The sequence below is a fragment of the Callospermophilus lateralis genome, chromosome 2, assembly GCF_048772815.1.
Source record: "Callospermophilus lateralis isolate mCalLat2 chromosome 2, mCalLat2.hap1, whole genome shotgun sequence".
Lineage (NCBI taxonomy): Eukaryota > Metazoa > Chordata > Mammalia > Rodentia > Sciuridae > Callospermophilus > Callospermophilus lateralis.
This window is the reverse complement of record NC_135306.1, coordinates 38,804,162-38,822,054: the sequence shown is the minus strand read 5'-3', so window position 1 is coordinate 38,822,054 and position 17,893 is coordinate 38,804,162. Positions and strand designations below refer to the sequence as shown.

Here is a 17,893-nt window from a genome sequence, read left to right as displayed (position 1 = left end):
ATTTAGAAGTGCCATTTTTACTTATAAATTAATAAGGGGTTTTAGTAACTCATAATAACCTAGATTAGGTGTATCCCCCAAATGGAGAAGCAGTGGGTTCTCTGAAGAGGGTTGTATAAGAGGTAGTGGGGAAGGTAAACAGAAGGAGGCTCACTTTACCCTTCTGTACCATTTAAATTGTTCGGAATAAACAGGCATATATTACAGTAACAAATTGAGAGAAATTTTAAGACAAGGTTAGGAAATGAAAGAAAATAAGTCAACAACTTTTAATCCTGTAAACAAAAGCAGAAAAGTTTCAGTTCACAATATTGGAACCAAGATTTAAACAATTTCACCTAAATTGTTTTGAAATATAAAACCATATCACTTTTCATAAAAGAACTGCAATTATACTGATTATATATATGTAGGCCTCTTGAGGAATTCTAATACCTAGGGAAGGACAGTGTGTGTTTTGCTTTTAACACTGTGCTAATTTAACATATTGGTGTTACAATATGAGGACACAGGTAATAGAAGACACCTCATCATCAGAATTTGTTTTCCTGTAGTAATGACAAGTTTTCCTTAATTTGCCCGGTTTTAAATCATTCTACTACAATGCAAATAATAATTGTATAACAACTATATTTTGTTTGGTGACTCTTTGTATGCATTGTGCTAGGTTTTCATATATGTGTCTCTTACTCATTGTTTACAACACAAAAAGAAAATTATCCTTTGGTTTCTTTGACAAATGAGTAAACTGGAGAATCAGAAAGGCAAGTAACTTGGCTAAAATCCCTTAAATAGTTAAGTGGCTGATTTGGTGTTGAAACTCATGCCTACTCTCACAGTCTAATATCTCAGTGCAACAAATTACCCCAACAAAAAGCCATTAGTAGACCTACGTTCTAACTCTAGCAAAAATGCCAATTACTGTGTGACCCTGAGCAAACCTTCTCTCAAGGCCTTAGTTTCCTCATGTACAGGAGAGAGGTTGGGTCACATGATTTCCAAGATGTCTTTCATATCTCTGGGTAAGACTGACTTTATAGGTGTGGACAAGAGAGACTGAAGAACATATCATAGCTCTAAAAATAGAAATTTAAAAGCTATGCAACAGGGCTGGGGTTGTGGCTCAGCGGTAGAGCGCTCGCCTATACCATGCAAGGCCCTGGGTTTGATCCTCAGTACCACGTAACAATAAATAAAATAAAGGTATTGTGTCCAACTACAACTAAAATATAAATATTTTTTAAAAGCTTTGCAATGGTTGACATAATAGAATATTTGTAACACATAAAGAACACACCAAAATGTACACATGTGAACCCACTACTTATATTAAGTACAAGAATATCTTAACATTTGTGTATACCTTCTCTTCCTCAGCTTTCTATCCCCTCACCAAAGAAATCACTATTGTGTATTTGATATATCACTCCTGATTTGTTTGTTTGGGAATGGTCACATGACATATGTTTGCTTCCTTAAACAATGTATGTTTAGTTTAATTTGTTTGAGACTTCATAAATATTATATCCTATGACATTATAAGCTTCTCTGACTTTTTAAAAAAATTAATATTGCATTTCTAAGATTTCTCTGAGTTGTCATCTAGAGGTATGTTCACACATTTTTATTGTAGTTTAATGGACTACTGTGTGAACATTATAAAACTTGTTTTTCCATTCTTCTCTATGAGGATAATGGAGTTGTTTCTAGTTTTGTTTGCTTGCTTTTGTTATCACAATTATACTACAAACATTATGGTATGTGTACTCTGAAATGTATATTTTTCTAGGGCACAAACTAAAGAATAAAACTTGGAAAAAGAGATAAATGATAGTTGAATTCTACCCGACAATGTCAAATTGTTTTTCAAAATAACTGTGTCTGCTTATGTATACAGCAATATTTAAGATTTTCCATTATTAAATGTCTTCTTCACCCTTCACACTGTTGGACTTCAGTTTGCTGTCGAGTAGTTAAAAAGTGCTGCCTCAGTGGGTTCCTATTTATAGTTTCCTAATTGCTAAATGAGCTAAGAATCTTTTCATTTATTTATTCACCTTTCATACATCCTGTTCTTTGAAATATCTATCCACATCTTTTGGTCAATGAGTGTTTTCTTTCTTTTCCTGATTGATTTTAAAATATTCTTTGGTAAGTATATATTTTACAATTATCCTCTCCCCCACCTTGTGACTTGTTTTTTTTTTTTTTACTTTCTTTATAATGACTTATGATAACATTAAATTAAGAACAGTTTATCAAATTTACCAAGTTTTCTTTTATGGCTAATGCTTTAATATCTTATGAATAAATCCTGTCATGCCCCCATGTAATAAAACTATTCTGTTATTTTCTAAATGGCTTAAAAAATGGCTGTTATATTTAAGTCTTTAAATTCTCTTGAATTCAAAGTAAGAAATACAAATTTATTTATAGCCACGTGGATCTGAAAGTTAGGATGTATTTGGTTGTTAACATTATCTCGATTATAATTGTAATTATTTATTGAATAGTTTAAATTAAATATAAATATAGTAATTATTTATTGAATAGTTCCCCATTTCCCAGTGATCCTCTGTTCCCAGGGGTCTTTAAAATATCAGATGTGTGGGTCTCTGTAAGAGACTCTGTAGTTTTATTGTTGTTGTTTTTGGATGGTGGTCTCACCATGTTGCCTAGGCTGGTCTCAAACTCATGGATTCAAGCAATCATTTTGAATAGCTGAAAATATGGACACATGCCACCATGCCCAGCTTTTTAATAAGCTAACACCCAGAAGGAAAGGCCAATTTACCTAATTCTTATGCAAAGGTGTCTTGACTATTCTGAGATCATGATTCTTTCATATAGATCTTAAAACCAGTTTGTTAAGCACATTGGAAAGGCATATAAAATTTTTATTAGAATTGCATTAAATATACAGATAAGAGTAAGGTGAACTGACATTATAATGGTATCAAGTCTTACTTTCCATGTGCAGGGATGTACCTCTCTACTTAGGATGTCTTTAATGTTTCTCACTAATATTGTATCATTTTCTCCATCTAAATTTTACAAATACTTTGTTAGATTTATTCCCCAATACATCATCTTTTTATTACTATTATAAATGGCATTTCATTTCTGTTTGCTTCCACTAGGTAGAAATGCAACTAGTTTTGTATACTGATCTTACATCCAATGACCTTGCTAACCTCTCACATTAGTTACAATAATCTCTGTAGTTTCCTTTGGATGTTTCAGATAGACAAGTGTGTCATGTGCCTGAAAATAGTATTTTAAATACCTCAAAATTATTAGCTCTTCACTTTTATAGCATTCTGACAAAACAAAGAAATAAGCTCTGATCTGTAAGAAGGATGAACTCACCTGCTTGTTTTAAGGCATCCAAAAAGCCACGGAACCAGCCTTCCTCCTGGAGTTCCAAAAGGAACTGTAGGAAAAGTGAGGCAGCCTCCATGGGGCCCCTGTTGTTTTTCTCAGCTTGAATATACTGCATCTTATCTACAAACAGAAGCGAGAATGACATCAAACTGCGGAACTACTAATTACTGAAGAAAAGCCAGAAGAGGGCTGCCAGACTTTCCTGAATGGGGCAGGGGCTCGAACAAGTCACATCATGGGCAGGAACTTCAGGAAAGCAGATTCCCTGTCTAGGCTGACTATACCCCATTTGTACCAACTCACTCTTCCCATCTTCTATGGAAACTTCTTGTTTGGTGTGGAAGTCTGAAAACATTTGTAGAAAAAGGAGTTTCCTTAAGACGTTTGAAAAACTCTTACAAGGAAGAAGTCGTAGCACTAGGTTCGATGGAAGAACAAAGGCTTTCTTTCTGTTCAAAAAGCTAAGGCAACTGCTGGACTAAAGGAGTTCCAGTGCAGCACTGCTCAAGGACTTTAGTAACAGCTACGGTGGTCTCGGAAGCAGTTCAAAATGAACAGGGATACTCTCATGACCCTTCTAAGTTTTTGCTAAGAGGGTTGCAAATACAGCAGAAAAGAGAAAGAAAAGGAACTAAAAAGAAACAGGTCAGCTAGCCACAAACAATCTCCCAACCTGCTGGTGGTCATTCTAACTTTGCACACTTAACTCCATACCTAGGGATGATTTAGGACCAAATCATCACATTCATATGACCTCACATTCAATAAGTTTCCGTTTTTTCTATAGTTGCTAAAAAACAGATTCCAAGGGACTAAGCTGGTGAACCACTATGTTCTTAGAGATTAAAAGTGGATCTGGAACATTATAGACACTCATTAAAGGCAAATTGAAAGAACAGAGGAAAGAATGCCTTAAAAATTATGATATTAAGTGACCTGTCTTAGTAACCCAACAGTAAAATTAACTCTTTAAGTATAAAATTTAATGATTTTTAAAAGTTATAAATCCATTACTACTATCTAATTTTAGTTCATTTTCATTGCTATAAAAAAATCCTTTAACTATTAGCAGTCACTTTGCACTCCTCCTCTGTTAGGGTCTGTAAACAAGTCAAGATGGCGCCTGGCAAAATGCCAGAGGGAGTGGTTTGTGAAGTAACGCCAGCGAGCCATTAAGTGTGGAGATTCCTTATTGGTTGACTGCTGTATCTAGTTTATGTTAATTAAGATAAGCTGTGTGGAATGTATATATACCCTTCCTGTTCTACAATAAATGGCTCCCACTCCTGCTGTATCAATCTACACAAGTTGCTCGTCACCACCCCCTCGCCTTATTTTGCCCAGCCAGCCAGGCTGCGGCACTCCTCCTGTTTCAGTCTTAGGCAATCACTAATCAACTAGGTTCTCCATGGATCTGCCTATTCCAGACATTTCACGTAAGTGGAATCATATGACATGTGGTCGCTGTGGCGTCTTTCACTTAGCATAATGTCTTCAAGGTTCATCCATGTAGGATGTATCATTCACTACTTTATTGCCATGCTTATCCACACATCAATTAACAGACATTTGGCTGTAGCCACATTTTGGCCATTATGAATAGAGAGGCTATAAAATACCTCAAAATTATTAGCTCTTCACTTTTATAGCATTCTGACAAAACAAAGAAATAAGCTCTGATTTGTAATTTTCAGTGCAGACATATAAATTTGTTTTTCTTAGGTATTCATGGAAGTGTGAGATTCTCAGGTCATATGGTAACTCTATTTTTAACATTGTAAGGAACTGCAACTGTTTCCCACAAGCAATGTAGGAAGATTCCAATTTCCACATATCTTTGTCAATGTTTCTTATTGTCTTTTTCATCCAGCCATTTGTATTATTTTCCTGTGGCTGCATAATAAATTTCCAGAAACCAGGAGCATAAGATGATTGAAATTTATTCTCTCACAGTTCTAAATGTCATCAGTTTAAAATCAAGGTGTCAGCAGGGCTACATTTACAGCAAAAGCTCTAGGGGAGAATGCATTTCTTGCTCCTTCCAGATTCTGGTGGCCCATCACTACCAGAAGACCCAACTTCCAGTGATCTCACTCCCTCCAATCTCTCCAATCTCTGCTGCTGTCTTCATATTGCCTTCTCCTCTCCCTGGCTTGTGGCCACATCACTCCACCATCTACCTCTTGTCTGCACATGGCATTTTGTCTCTGTGTCTTCACATGCTGACTTCTTATAGGAACACCAGTCATACGGGACTAAGAGCCCATCCCTGAATGCAGAACGACCTCATCTTAACTAGTTATAAAGACCTTATATCTAAATAAGATCACGTTCTGAGGTACTGGGAATTAGGACTTCAACATCTTTTTGAGCAACACAGTTCAACTCTTTTTTTTTTTTTAATTTTTATTAGTTGTTCAAAACATTACAAAGCTCTTGACATATCATATTTCATACATTTGATTCAAACGGATTATGAACTCCCATTTTTACCCCGTATACATATTGCAGATTCACATCGGTTACACATCCACTTTTTTACATACTGCCATACTAGTGTCTGTTGTATTCTGCTGCCTTTCCTATCCTCTACTATCCCCGCTCCCCTCCCTTCCCCTCCACACAGTTCAACTCTTAATGGTGACCCCTCTCCGTCTAGAGGGAAGCTCCACCACCTGCACCCTGAGGAAACACAAGACCCATCAGAAGCCTCTTCACCACATCCCAGCTCCTGGCGCCTCTCCATCGCAGAGCGCGCGCAGTTCTCCAGCTCTCTGAACCTCAGAGACCCAAGTCAAAATCTGGTTCCAGAACCGCAGGGCCAAGGCAAAAAGACTGCAGGAGGCAGAACTGGAAAAGCTGAAGATGGCAGCTAAACCTAGGCTGCCCCTCCTGGTTCGGTCTCCCGTTCCCCATCAACTCGCCCCTGCAAGCAGTGTCCCTATCCGGAGCCTCCTACCTTCTCTTCCCCTCCTGCCCATCAGACTCTATGCCACGCCAGTGGGATACCGCGTAGAATCCAGGATGGATATTAGTTTAAAAGGATTCACCTCTCTCTCAAAGAAGGCGACCAACCCAGTCCTCCTGCAGCGGAACTTTCAGGCACCCTCCAAAGCGGCTAAGCCCAAAGCGCCCCAAGTCCTAGTTCGAATTTCTTCTTTAGATGGGAGGCACCACGTCCTGTTTACACGGCGTCATATCCTAAATGTCCCCATATATATATATAAGATTTTTATACAGCAAATGTATAAATATAAGATTTTTATACAGCAAATGTTAAAATTCAAATTATTTTGAAAGGCAAAATTTATAAACATGCATTTCTCTATATATCATCTTAAAAATACTGTAAGTCCATTTTTTGTGTTTTCTTAAGGCGGGAGACAGGTTATTTGATGTCAATTTGGTGGTCTTGATAGGCTGAGTTGACTTCTGCTTAAGGAAATCAAATACTAGAATTAGGGTGCATAGAGGAAGTAGATAATGGAAAGCTTCTGGCAAATAAAGGAGGTATATAATACATTTGCATTTTATATAAGAAAAAGCTTGTGAGATGCTTTCCATATTTGATTCTATTTTCCTCCTTCTCCATATTGTTGGCTTTATCATTTATTTTTCATAAGCTTGAAAAAAAGGGGTTGAGAGTAATCCTGAGACCACCCCAGGGCAAGGTGGAAAACAGAAATAAATACTTCCTAACTTCTCTCAGTGCTGTGCTATTTAACTCCATTTCGGGTCATCAGAGAGCAAAAAATTAAAGCATACCAGAAGGCATTGATGATTACTATGAAATACTAGGTACATCAACTCATACATTGCAAAGATGATTTTTTTTGGGGGGGGTACGAAAGTGTAGTAATTTTCTGCTTAAAAAAACAAATATCTTACCTATATGCGAAATATTCTTGAACAATTAGTAGAACCAGGAAGGAAAAAAAAACATGCTTTCTCTGTGTGTGTACCTATTGTATGTGCTAAACTTATTAGGAAAAGTTTACACACTTTTTGACATGCTGGGGGCAGAGGGTAAAGCCATCCTTTAACTTGCTAAAAATGGTGTTGTCAAACAGCCCGTATAGATAGTATAGATAGCGCCCCGGTGGTGTTTCACCTTGGTGTCCATCTCCCTCCCCCCAGTACACTTTAATCCCTTTGAAAGGATACATTGTACAATTTTATATATTTTATTGAAGAGTTATTCCTTATCTCTTATTCTGAATTAAATTAAATGTTTGGTTTATTGCAGTAAAAGAAAAAAAAATAGTGACCCATCTCATCACTTATCCCAGCTTCCCTGGGTCTACAACTCTACCCATCCTTCCAGTCAGTTCATCCTATTCTTCATCTCAGGGCTTACAGCTGTGTTCTTGCTCACTGCTGCTCAGTCTTCCCTCAGACACTCCACCAGCCATTACTGATACACTGGGTATCAGCAGAGGTCCAGATTTATCCCAGGCCCAGCAGAGGCCTTTCCAGGTAAATTGTACTGTTTACTTGTACTTTGCTAAAGACCGTTCCTGCTGCTAGCTGGCCCCAATATCTGACAGAATATAATTCTCACAATTGAAGTTCACCAACAGAATCTAAAGCCTTCAAAGGAGCAGGGGAATAGGGAGGGAATACAGCATAGAATATATTAGAGATAAAGTAGGACGTAGAAAAAGAGAGGAAAGCAAAAGACTTATGGATAAATATGTGCATAATAAAACACAGAGACATGAATAGAGAAGATATAACCCAAAATTTTTTAAGCCAGGACCTCATAAACAGGAGGCACATATTCTATAACTGAGCTACATTTCTAGCCCCAGTACACCAACTTTTTAACTACATTAGCTTACAGGGATGGCATTGAAAGACTTCTACTATACCTTTTCCATTCAAAAATTTTTAAAAAGTATTTAACATAGTATTTTTCTTTTTTAATTAATTTATTTTAATTAGGGATATATATTACAGTAGAATGCATTTTGATTCATTGTACACAACTGCAGCACAACTTTATTTTAAAGAAATTTGTGCCTTTATTAGAATGGTATTAGGCTTTAAATACACCAATTTTGGTAATCAAATTATTGTTGATTATTATTGTAGAGAACTGCAACACTGGTCCAACAGCCTTGTCTTTACTTTTCTTTCAAAGCAAGAAACAGAATGTGAGTAATCAGAAAGCACTAGCAGGCATCAGTTAATCCAAGATACTAGCTTTTTAGTTCCAAAAGCACTTGCAAAGAAAACCATTGGTGGGAGAAAGGGGAAGAGGGTATGGAAACAATTCATAATAACTGGAATCCCTGCATGCACCAAGTCTTATGAGGCTTTTTGAATTCATCCTTTACTTGGTCACTGTTTGTTCCTCAAATACTACAGTTTTTCTTTGACTTTTTTCCTCAAAGTATAAAAAGTATGAAATATAAACAAGCTCTTGCATTGCACACTTGGAAGTATACAATTCAAGCATTATAGAGCTATCTACATACCGATAAATCCCATCAAATCTTGATTCAATAATATACAAAATATCAGGGCACAGAAAGAACTAAAACCCACTTCTTTTTGTTACACATAAGATCCAAATATTCAATCTAAAGAAAAACACTTAATCATTTTGGCTCTCTTCTACATCTGCATGTTGATACACTTATTAAAATATTCCTGTATAATCATGTTTGGTCTTACTATTTCAAGTCAGGTTTAAAACCGCAAAACCAGCATTCCAAACAAAACAGGTAATGAGAAAGATTATCTCTTCTCCACTTCCCTAACCCCAATAACTATGAAGCCAATTACGACATGACTCCAAACACTGGATTGTGACGACAAATGCTAGGTCCAATTTCTTCATAATCCTTTTTGGTGTGGCATACTTGGTAGAACTCAGGCGTGGAAGCCAGCATTGATCCTCCAAACCAAACTGCGTATCGCTGCATGTGGTGTGTAATAACTTGTATGTCAATAGGTTTTGGCTTTAATCTACCACCACTCAATTCTTCACTCAATTTCAGCCTGGCATCTACAGTTCTTTTCAAATCTCTTTGCAAGTGACGTCCAAAGCCCCTGAACATAGTTGACCCTCCAGAGAGGACAACATTCATCAATAGGACAATTCTGAATCACTTCATCTACAGCTTCTGAGATAGGTTGTATAAAGTCTGGATTAGCAAACTCTGGATGAAAAAAGATTTCAGGTCCCAAGAATCTCTCATAACCAACATCAATGGAAAATTCTTTCTTTGAGATTGCATTGATTCCAGTATACTGCTTAATCCTCTTTGATCCATCTGTGTATACTTGTTAAACTCTTTTACCAAATCTGGGCAGACATCACTATAGCGTTCCTTTACTGCCTTTGCAGTTTCCAGAGATTGCTCTGGAGGGATGCCTACTTCTCGATCTCTCAACAGCTGCTGAATAAAATATGTTATATCTCATCCTGCGATTGGAATGTGTTTAATACAGCTGCCAATCACATACCCTTCGGCCACAGGAATAACATGAGTGACACCATCTCCACTGTCTATTACTGTACCAGTCAATGTTCGTTCTCCTACTTGTCTTGAGGTCCAGGATGCAGCTAAGGCAAGAACAGCCTGCACAGCAATGTACAAGCCTGGTACATTGAAGGACTCAAAACATTATTTCAGCAGTATATTCCCTGGTTTTCTGGAGTATTCAGTGGAGGTTCAGTCAAAAGAAAATAATGGTCTTCAGGTTCTGCCCTTAAATATTTAAAGATCACTTGCTCCATAAACCTTTCCATCAAGTCCCAATCTTCAACTAAACCATGGCGAACTGGCCACTTTGTTACATATGTAGGTTTTTCTATTGCTTCAATACCAATGAAGAAGTCTAGGTCATCAACACCTTTCATGACCCTCCTTTGAGCTTGATCACCTACTTTTGATGACTCCTTAATAGCAATACAGGAAGGGATGATAAATTGTGGTTCTGTATTTCCAGCATATCCTAATTTTGTATATCCCATGCCACAGTCCACCACACAGGCCGGCAACTGTCCTGCCATCTTCCTCCTTGCCTGCTGCTGCCACCACCGTAGTCTGCTCCGTGCTGGTTGGGGCCAGGGACTGGCGGCAGGAGATGGGAGCTATCTAACCATCCACAGCCCGGCTGCCCTCTCTGGGAAGGGGGGGCGGAGCTGGGAAGCTGAAGCAGTAGCAAGAAAGCAGCAGGCTGGGTCAGCGGCTACCACTTCTGCCACAACTTTTCATTTCTACGGTTGTACACGATGCAGCATTGCACCATCTGTACAGTCATACATGTACCTAGGGTAATGATGACTATCTCATTCCACCATCTTTCCTGCCCCCATGAACCCTCCCCAACCCTCCCTCTCCTTTGCCCAATCAAAGTTGCTCCATTTTTCCCATGCCTCCCCACTCCCCCTTATGGATCAGATGCATCCACTTATCAGAACATTCGACCTTTGGTGTTTTGGGATTGGCTTCCTTCACTTAGCATGATATTCTCCACCTCCATCCATTTACCTACAAATGCTATAATTTTATTCTCTTTTAATACTGAGTAATATTCCATTGTGTATATATACCAGTTTCTTTATCCACTCATCTATTGAAGAGCATCTAGGTTGGTTCCACAATGAACTGAGCTGCTATGAAAGTTGATATGGCTGCATTACTATAGTATGCTGATTTTAAGTCCTTTGGGTATAGACCGAGGAGTGGGATAGCTCAAATGGTGGTTCCAGTCCAAGTTTTCTAAGGAATCTCCATACTGCTTTCCAGATTGGTTGCACCAATTTGCAGTCCCACCAGCAATGTATGAGTGTGGTTTTTCCCCCACACCCTCACTAACACTTATTGTTATCTGTATTCTTGATAACTTCCATTCTGACTGGCATGAGATGAAATCTTAAGAGTAGTTTTGATTTGCATTTCTTTAATTACTAGAAATGTTGAACATTTTTTCATATATTTGTTGATCAAATGTATATCTTCTTCTAAGAAGTGTCTGTTCAGCTCCTTAGCCCATTTATTGATTGGATTGTTTGTTTTTTTCATGTTAAGTTTTTTGAGTTCCTTATACATCCTGGAGATAAGTGCTCTATCTGACGTGTGTGTGGCAAAAATTTGCTCCCAAAAATGTAGGCTCTCTCTTCACTTCATTGATTTTTTCTTTTGCTGAGAAGAAGCTTTTTAGTTTGATTCCATCCCATTTATTAATTCTTGATTTTATTTCTTGCACTTTAAGAGTCTTGTTAAGGAAATCGGGGCCTAATCCAATGTGATAAAAATTTGGGCCTAATTTCTCCTGCATTAGGTACAGGGTCTCTGGTCTAATTCCTAGGTCCTTGATCCATTTTGAGTCGAGTTTATGCATGGTGAGAGATAGGGGTTTATTTTCATTTCGCTACATATGGATTTCCAGTTGTCCCAGCAACATTTGTTGAAGAGGCTATCTTTTCTCCAATGTATGTTTTTGGCACCTTTGTCTAGTATGAGACAACTGTATTTATGTGGGTTTGTCTCTGTGTCTTCTATTCTGTACCATTGGTCTACATGTCTATTTTGGTGCCAATACCATGCTATTTTTGTTACAATAGCTTTGTGTGTAGTATAGTTTAAGGTCTGGTATTGTGATGCCTCCTACTTCACTCTTCTTGCTAAGGATTGCTTTGGCTATTCTGGGTCTCTTATTTTTCCAAATGAATTTCATGATTGCTTTTTCTATTTTTATAATGACGTTGGGATTTTAAATGGAATCACATTGAATCTGCATAGAGCTTTTGTAGTATGGCCATTTTGACAAAATTAATGTTTTGCCTATTCAAGAGCATCAATACAGTATTTTTCAACTAGCCTTTTAAACTCACCTTTGGATATTTTTATGTTATTGCTTTACAACTATACATTAGCACAGGAAGAACAAACATGCTTACAAACCTGCAGTACCCCAGTCCCTCACGCAAATCTTTCCTCCTCCTCCTCCTCCTCCCCCCTCCTCCTCCCCCTCCTCCTCCCCCCCTCCTCCTCCCCCTCCTCCTTCCCCCCCCTCCTCCTCCTCCTCTGGTTTTAGTTAGTTATACATAACACTGGGTTCATTCTGACATAACTTTAAAGGCATGAGATATAATTTGCTCTCAATCATACCAGTACTTCCCCTTTCCCTCCCTTCCTCCCTCTTTATGTTCCCTTACTCTACTTTACTGATACTTCTGCTGTTTTAGGTTTTTGTTGTCATTGTTGTTTAGTGCTTTGGATATACATGATAGTGAGATTCACTGTGGTACATTCATATATGTACATAGAAAAGTTACGCTAGATTCATTCCACTGTACTTCCCTTATCCTGTCCCTTCTCCCTCCCCCTCAATCCTCTTCATCTAGTCCACTGATCTTTCTTCTATTTTTATGGAATCCCCCCTTTACCTCTCTCTCTTTCTTCCCTTTATTTTGGATTAGCTTCCATATGTCAGAGAAAACATTCAACCTTTGACTTTCTGAGTCTGGCTTAGTTCACTTAGTATGATAGTGTCCAATTCCATCCATTTACCAACAAATGCCATAATCTCATTCTTCTTTATGGCTGATGGCTGAGTAATACTCCGTTGTGTATATGTACCACATTTTCTTTAGCCATTCATCTAATAGGCATCTATAAACATGCTTTCCTTCACTCACTAATAGGTAATAGATGTCATTTCCCATCAAAGGGCACCTAGGTTGGTTCCCTAGTTTGACTACTGTGAATGGTGCTGCTATAAACATTGATGTGGCTGTTTCACTGTATTATGCTGATTTTAGTCCTTTTGGATAAATACTGAGTAGTAGGATAGCTGGATCTTATGGTAGTTCCACCCCTAGTTTTTTGAGGAATCTCCATACTGCTTTCCAGCATGTTTGCACTAATTTTCAGTCCCACCAACAATGCATAAGTGTATCTTTTCCCCCACATCCTCACCAACATTGGTTATTATTTGTATACTTTATAATTGCCATTCTGACTAGAGCCTCCCTCAAATCTTACTCTCTTCAGACTAGTTTCCTTCATATTACTTTGGCACATTTTGTTCTAAGTTCATTTATTTTAAGTTTGGTACTATAAGAAATAAGTTTTTATATCATGTATTTTTTCCAAATAACATTTTTTTCTTTTTTTAAACACTAAATATTTAATCATAAACATATATAAAGATAAAGCTAAATGTATATCCATTTCACATACCTACAAAAATAATCAATTTTCCTGGATGTATCATGACAGATGGTGCTGTTTTGCTTTTATTTTTTAGTCTTACGGACTATATAAACTGAATAGTTATCCATTGACACTCTGCAATATACTGTTTGATTAAAATAATATTTTTAAGCAAAAGCTTCATCTTCAGTACCAGAAAAACAAATTTACCTGTTGTAAACTGATTTTCAACCAAATATGCTTTTGAGTTCATCAACACTTTCTCTATCTAGACAGATAAGCAGTGATTCATAAAATGTACAAGAAGATTCCTATACAGTAAGATCTGAGGGTATCCTTCTACTTTATGAGTTGCAAAGTCCATGAACTGAATTTCTTTTAGAAATCTATGTAATAAGCTAGGGTCTAGCAGGTGCACATTATCTGCCAAAACTCCAGATAAAGTGGAGTCTCATGCTAACTGGAGAATCTTGGAAACAGAAGCAATTCCTCTTTGTGTGTTTATTTAATGACGCCTATCACTCACTTCCCCTACGCTAAATGTCCTTAATATCTGTCAAAGATATTCCTCCTCTCCAAAAACACTAACATCTCCTAAATTGGACTTTAAGCTATTACCATATGAATTGTACAGATAAATGGGATTCACTGTGCTAGCTCCATACATGCATGCATCATGTACTGATCATGTTCAGCCATCATTCTTTCACCCTTCACTTCTCCCCCTCCCCCAGTACATTTCCCAGGCCTAGAAGTCCCTCTTCATTTCTGTCTGTCCCCCCACTTCCCCATCTCTGGAGACCAATATCCCATCCCATATTTCAACAAGACTGACTTATTTGTTTCCACAAATGAGGGAGAACATTGCTATCTGTCTTTTAACACAGTGTCAATGTAAACATTTTAAGCACTTTGTGAAAAGCATGAAGAAGTAAAAAAAAAAAAAAAACCCACTGAAATCACACCACATAGAATCAAACCCATGTAATATTCCAGAAAACACCTTCTTCTAATTATATGTACAAATTATACATAGTTTAAAATAAATAGGCATCTATAAACATACTTACCTTCACTCATTTATAGGTAATAGATGCCATTTCCCATGAATAAATATGGATTTTGATATGAAAAATATCAATTTTTAGTGGCTGTATGGTATTATATCACACAAAAACACTTATTTATTCTATTCTTTGTTAATAGGCAAATCTAGTACAGACATCTGACTTTTCTTGCTTTAAAGTTTTCCTTAGAATAAATTCCTAAAAGCATAATTTGAGTTGAACAGTACATACTTCTCAATGTTGTTACCTAGGAATTAGGGCTGAGGCTCAGCGGTAGCATACTTGCCTGGCACATGTGAGGCACTGGGTTCAATTCTCAGCATCACATATAAATAAATAAATAAAAAGGTCTATCAACAACTACAAAAAGCAATTTAATTTTTTTAAATGTTGTTACCTATTGCTCAACTCCCTCCACAACCCTGAATTTGCTCAATCTTCATAGTCTTTGCAAAACAGAAACAAAAACAGACCAAACATTTTTTAATGATTTTGTTTGTTATCTTCTTTGATCACTGTATTTTTTAAAAAACAAATTTCCTGTTCATTAAACATCTGTTGCAATGACACTGAATGAACTCTTCCTTAGTTCTAATAATTTGAGGAAATTTTGTCTCTTTTGCTTTCTTTGTGGTTTTCTGGTTATTTAGTTTTTTTATTTATTTATTTATGCTCGTTTTGTAGTTACTTGAGTCAAATTTATTAATTCATTTGTGTTATTGTTTTGAAATACCTATAAATCTATTTCCTCTGACTAGAAGTTAAGTATAGCTCAAAAATATGTATTATATGGGCTGTCTGCTATTCTTGCGAAAGTGGCTGTAACTGGCTTGATTTTCTTTTTGTTAGAAGTTATTTTGAAAGTATATGGTAATTTTTTGAAAGTTCCATAATAAATTTCTGGAAAATAGAATAATACCTAACAGTTATTTAGTGCCATGTACTTTAATTCTCAAAAACCTCTGAATGTGATTGCTGTTCTTATTTGATAGAGGAAGAAATTGAGTCAGAGAGGAGGAGTTAAGACATTTCCCTATAGTCACAAAGTCTGTAAATTAGAGAATTAATAAAGCTATGCTTTGGGGAATTTATTAAAAATTTATCTATAATGTAGCATCAATTTGACAAAGTTCCTTAAGCATTGGGAGAGTAAGACATAGTCTCTATAGGATATGAAATTGATTATATAGCTATTAAATCAATTTTCTAAAATAGGTCATTTAAGCTGATTTAGCAAAAATGCCTTATAATTCCCAAATTTCTTGACTTTAAAGATTTTTTTCTTTTAAACAAAAATATTTTTTTGTTTAAAAAAATGTTCTGATGTGGCATTTACTTTTGTAGTCAGATTTACAGTTATTCAAAATGAACTCCACTTGCTGGGCTTCATCATTCATCACCAATTCTTCAACTCTAAGATCTCCCTTTATTGAGTTATTACTAATTTTTCAGTTCTTAATCGTTTGCAATGGGTAATTTTCGTAAGAAATGTATATGAGATCCCACATATACAAGATATTCTTGCATACACAACCCAAAAACCTGACTAGATACAAAATTTGGGAGACTTTTATTCTCAAAATTCTGCAGTTTTATTGTGTAGTTTCATGAGAGTTACAGAGAAGAGACCAACTTAAACTGGTTCCCTTGTAGGAGACCCAAGTTACCCTACTGGATTTTTCCCAAATGTTTATATTATTTCTTCATCTCAGAATTATAAAAATCCTACCAGTATTTATTGAGACTTGACTCCTCCTCAATAAACTCATTTACTACACACTGCTTCTTTCTTAGAAAAAAAATTCCTTCAATTTTTTGTTCTCTTTTTATTGAAATCACAATGTACACAAATTGTAGGGTCTGGATCTGTGTGAACATGCTACAAAGCACTGCCTCCATTGTAATTTTTAAGTACAATCATGTTTTCAAAAGAACTGCCTACATTTAATTTCTTCCCTTAGCTATTTATTTCTAGTCTTCTTCTTCTTCTTCTTCTTCTTTTTTTTTTTTTTTTGGTAGCTGTGGATGAAGAGAATTCCTTTATTTTGTTTATTTTTATTGGTGCTAAGGATGGAATCCAGTGCCTCACCCAGACCAGGCAAGGGCTCTGCTACTGAGCTATAGCCCCAGCCCCTCTTTAGTCTATTCTTAACAATTAGTTCACCTTCAACCCATCACCATTCCACAGAAACCATTGCCATGGGAGGCCACAGATGGCTATAATGCCAAAGTCAAAGACAAGATCAAGTCTATAACACCTCCATGTCCACATATGTGGATGCTCTTTCCCCGTTCTGTCTTCCTTTGTTTATTCATAAAGGATGGGCTTTCTCAGGATTCTGTCCCAGGTTCTTTTCACTCACTATCCAAAAGGCAATTTCACCTACTCTTTACTGTTTCAGTAAAATCTCTATACAAATGACTCCCAAGCCTAGATGTTTTTTTTTTTTTTTTCCCCCGAAAAACAGCAGACCTATGCTGTTCACCATCTGATGAATCTCTCTTCTTGGATGAACCAGAGCACACAACCTCAGCATGTCCAACTCTGAACCCTTCATCTTCTACTGCAAACCTGTCCCTCCTCCAAAATTACCTATCTCATACACCACCATTCATTCACTCAGAGGTCTAAGCTAGAGACCCAAAGCTCTCCTCCAGCCTGCTGTAGCCCTGACCTATTCACCACAAGAGTACTATTGATTATCCTTTCCAAGTGTCTCTTCAATCTATCCACTTCTCACATTCTTTCAGACTTCTGTTCTCTCATCTGGCCTGTCTGCCCCCAGTTTGCCACTCTCTTATCTTGGATCTCTGCATCTGCTCTTGGCTCTCCTCCTACTCCTCCAATCCATTTCTCAAACTATAGCCAGTTATCTTTCTACACCGTAAATTCAATTAAGACTGTTGGCATTCCCCACTTTAGCCTGCCTCTCAAGCCTCAACTCCCTTCTCCACAACCTAAATCACGGGAATATTTTCTGGATTCCTAGCACACACTGGTTTATCTTTCACCTTGGACCTTTGCACATAATGAGCTCTACCTGCAATTGCTGGTCTCCTGACTCCAATTTAGACCTCAGTTCAAATGGCACATACCTGGAAAGTTTTGCCTGTCTTCTCCAGACAAGGTATACATCTTGGCTACGTGCTGCCACAGCACCCTATGGTTTTCCCTCGAAGAACTTACTGTGCTTTATTTTAATATTTAGTTAGAATGTATATGTGAAGGCAGATAACTAATTTGTTAAGGCAGGGACCGTTTCTACT

General features: G+C 37.0%; 1 protein-coding gene and 1 pseudogene across 3 annotated transcripts in view; both read right to left on the bottom strand.

The window, feature by feature from the left end:
- Positions 1–17,893, bottom strand: part of Rigi (RNA sensor RIG-I) — an 82,085-nt gene that overhangs the window by 35,417 nt on the left and 28,775 nt on the right. For all 3 annotated transcript variants that reach the window (XM_076845923.2, XM_076845921.2, XM_076845922.2), the window contains exon 2: positions 3,370–3,504. In XM_076845923.2, coding sequence (XP_076702038.2) covers positions 3,370–3,499 — 130 coding nt within the window. In that variant the 5' untranslated portion in view covers positions 3,500–3,504. The remainder of the gene's footprint in view (positions 1–3,369; positions 3,505–17,893) is intronic.
- LOC143390884 (actin-related protein 3 pseudogene) lies at positions 8,942–10,453 on the bottom strand (annotated as a pseudogene).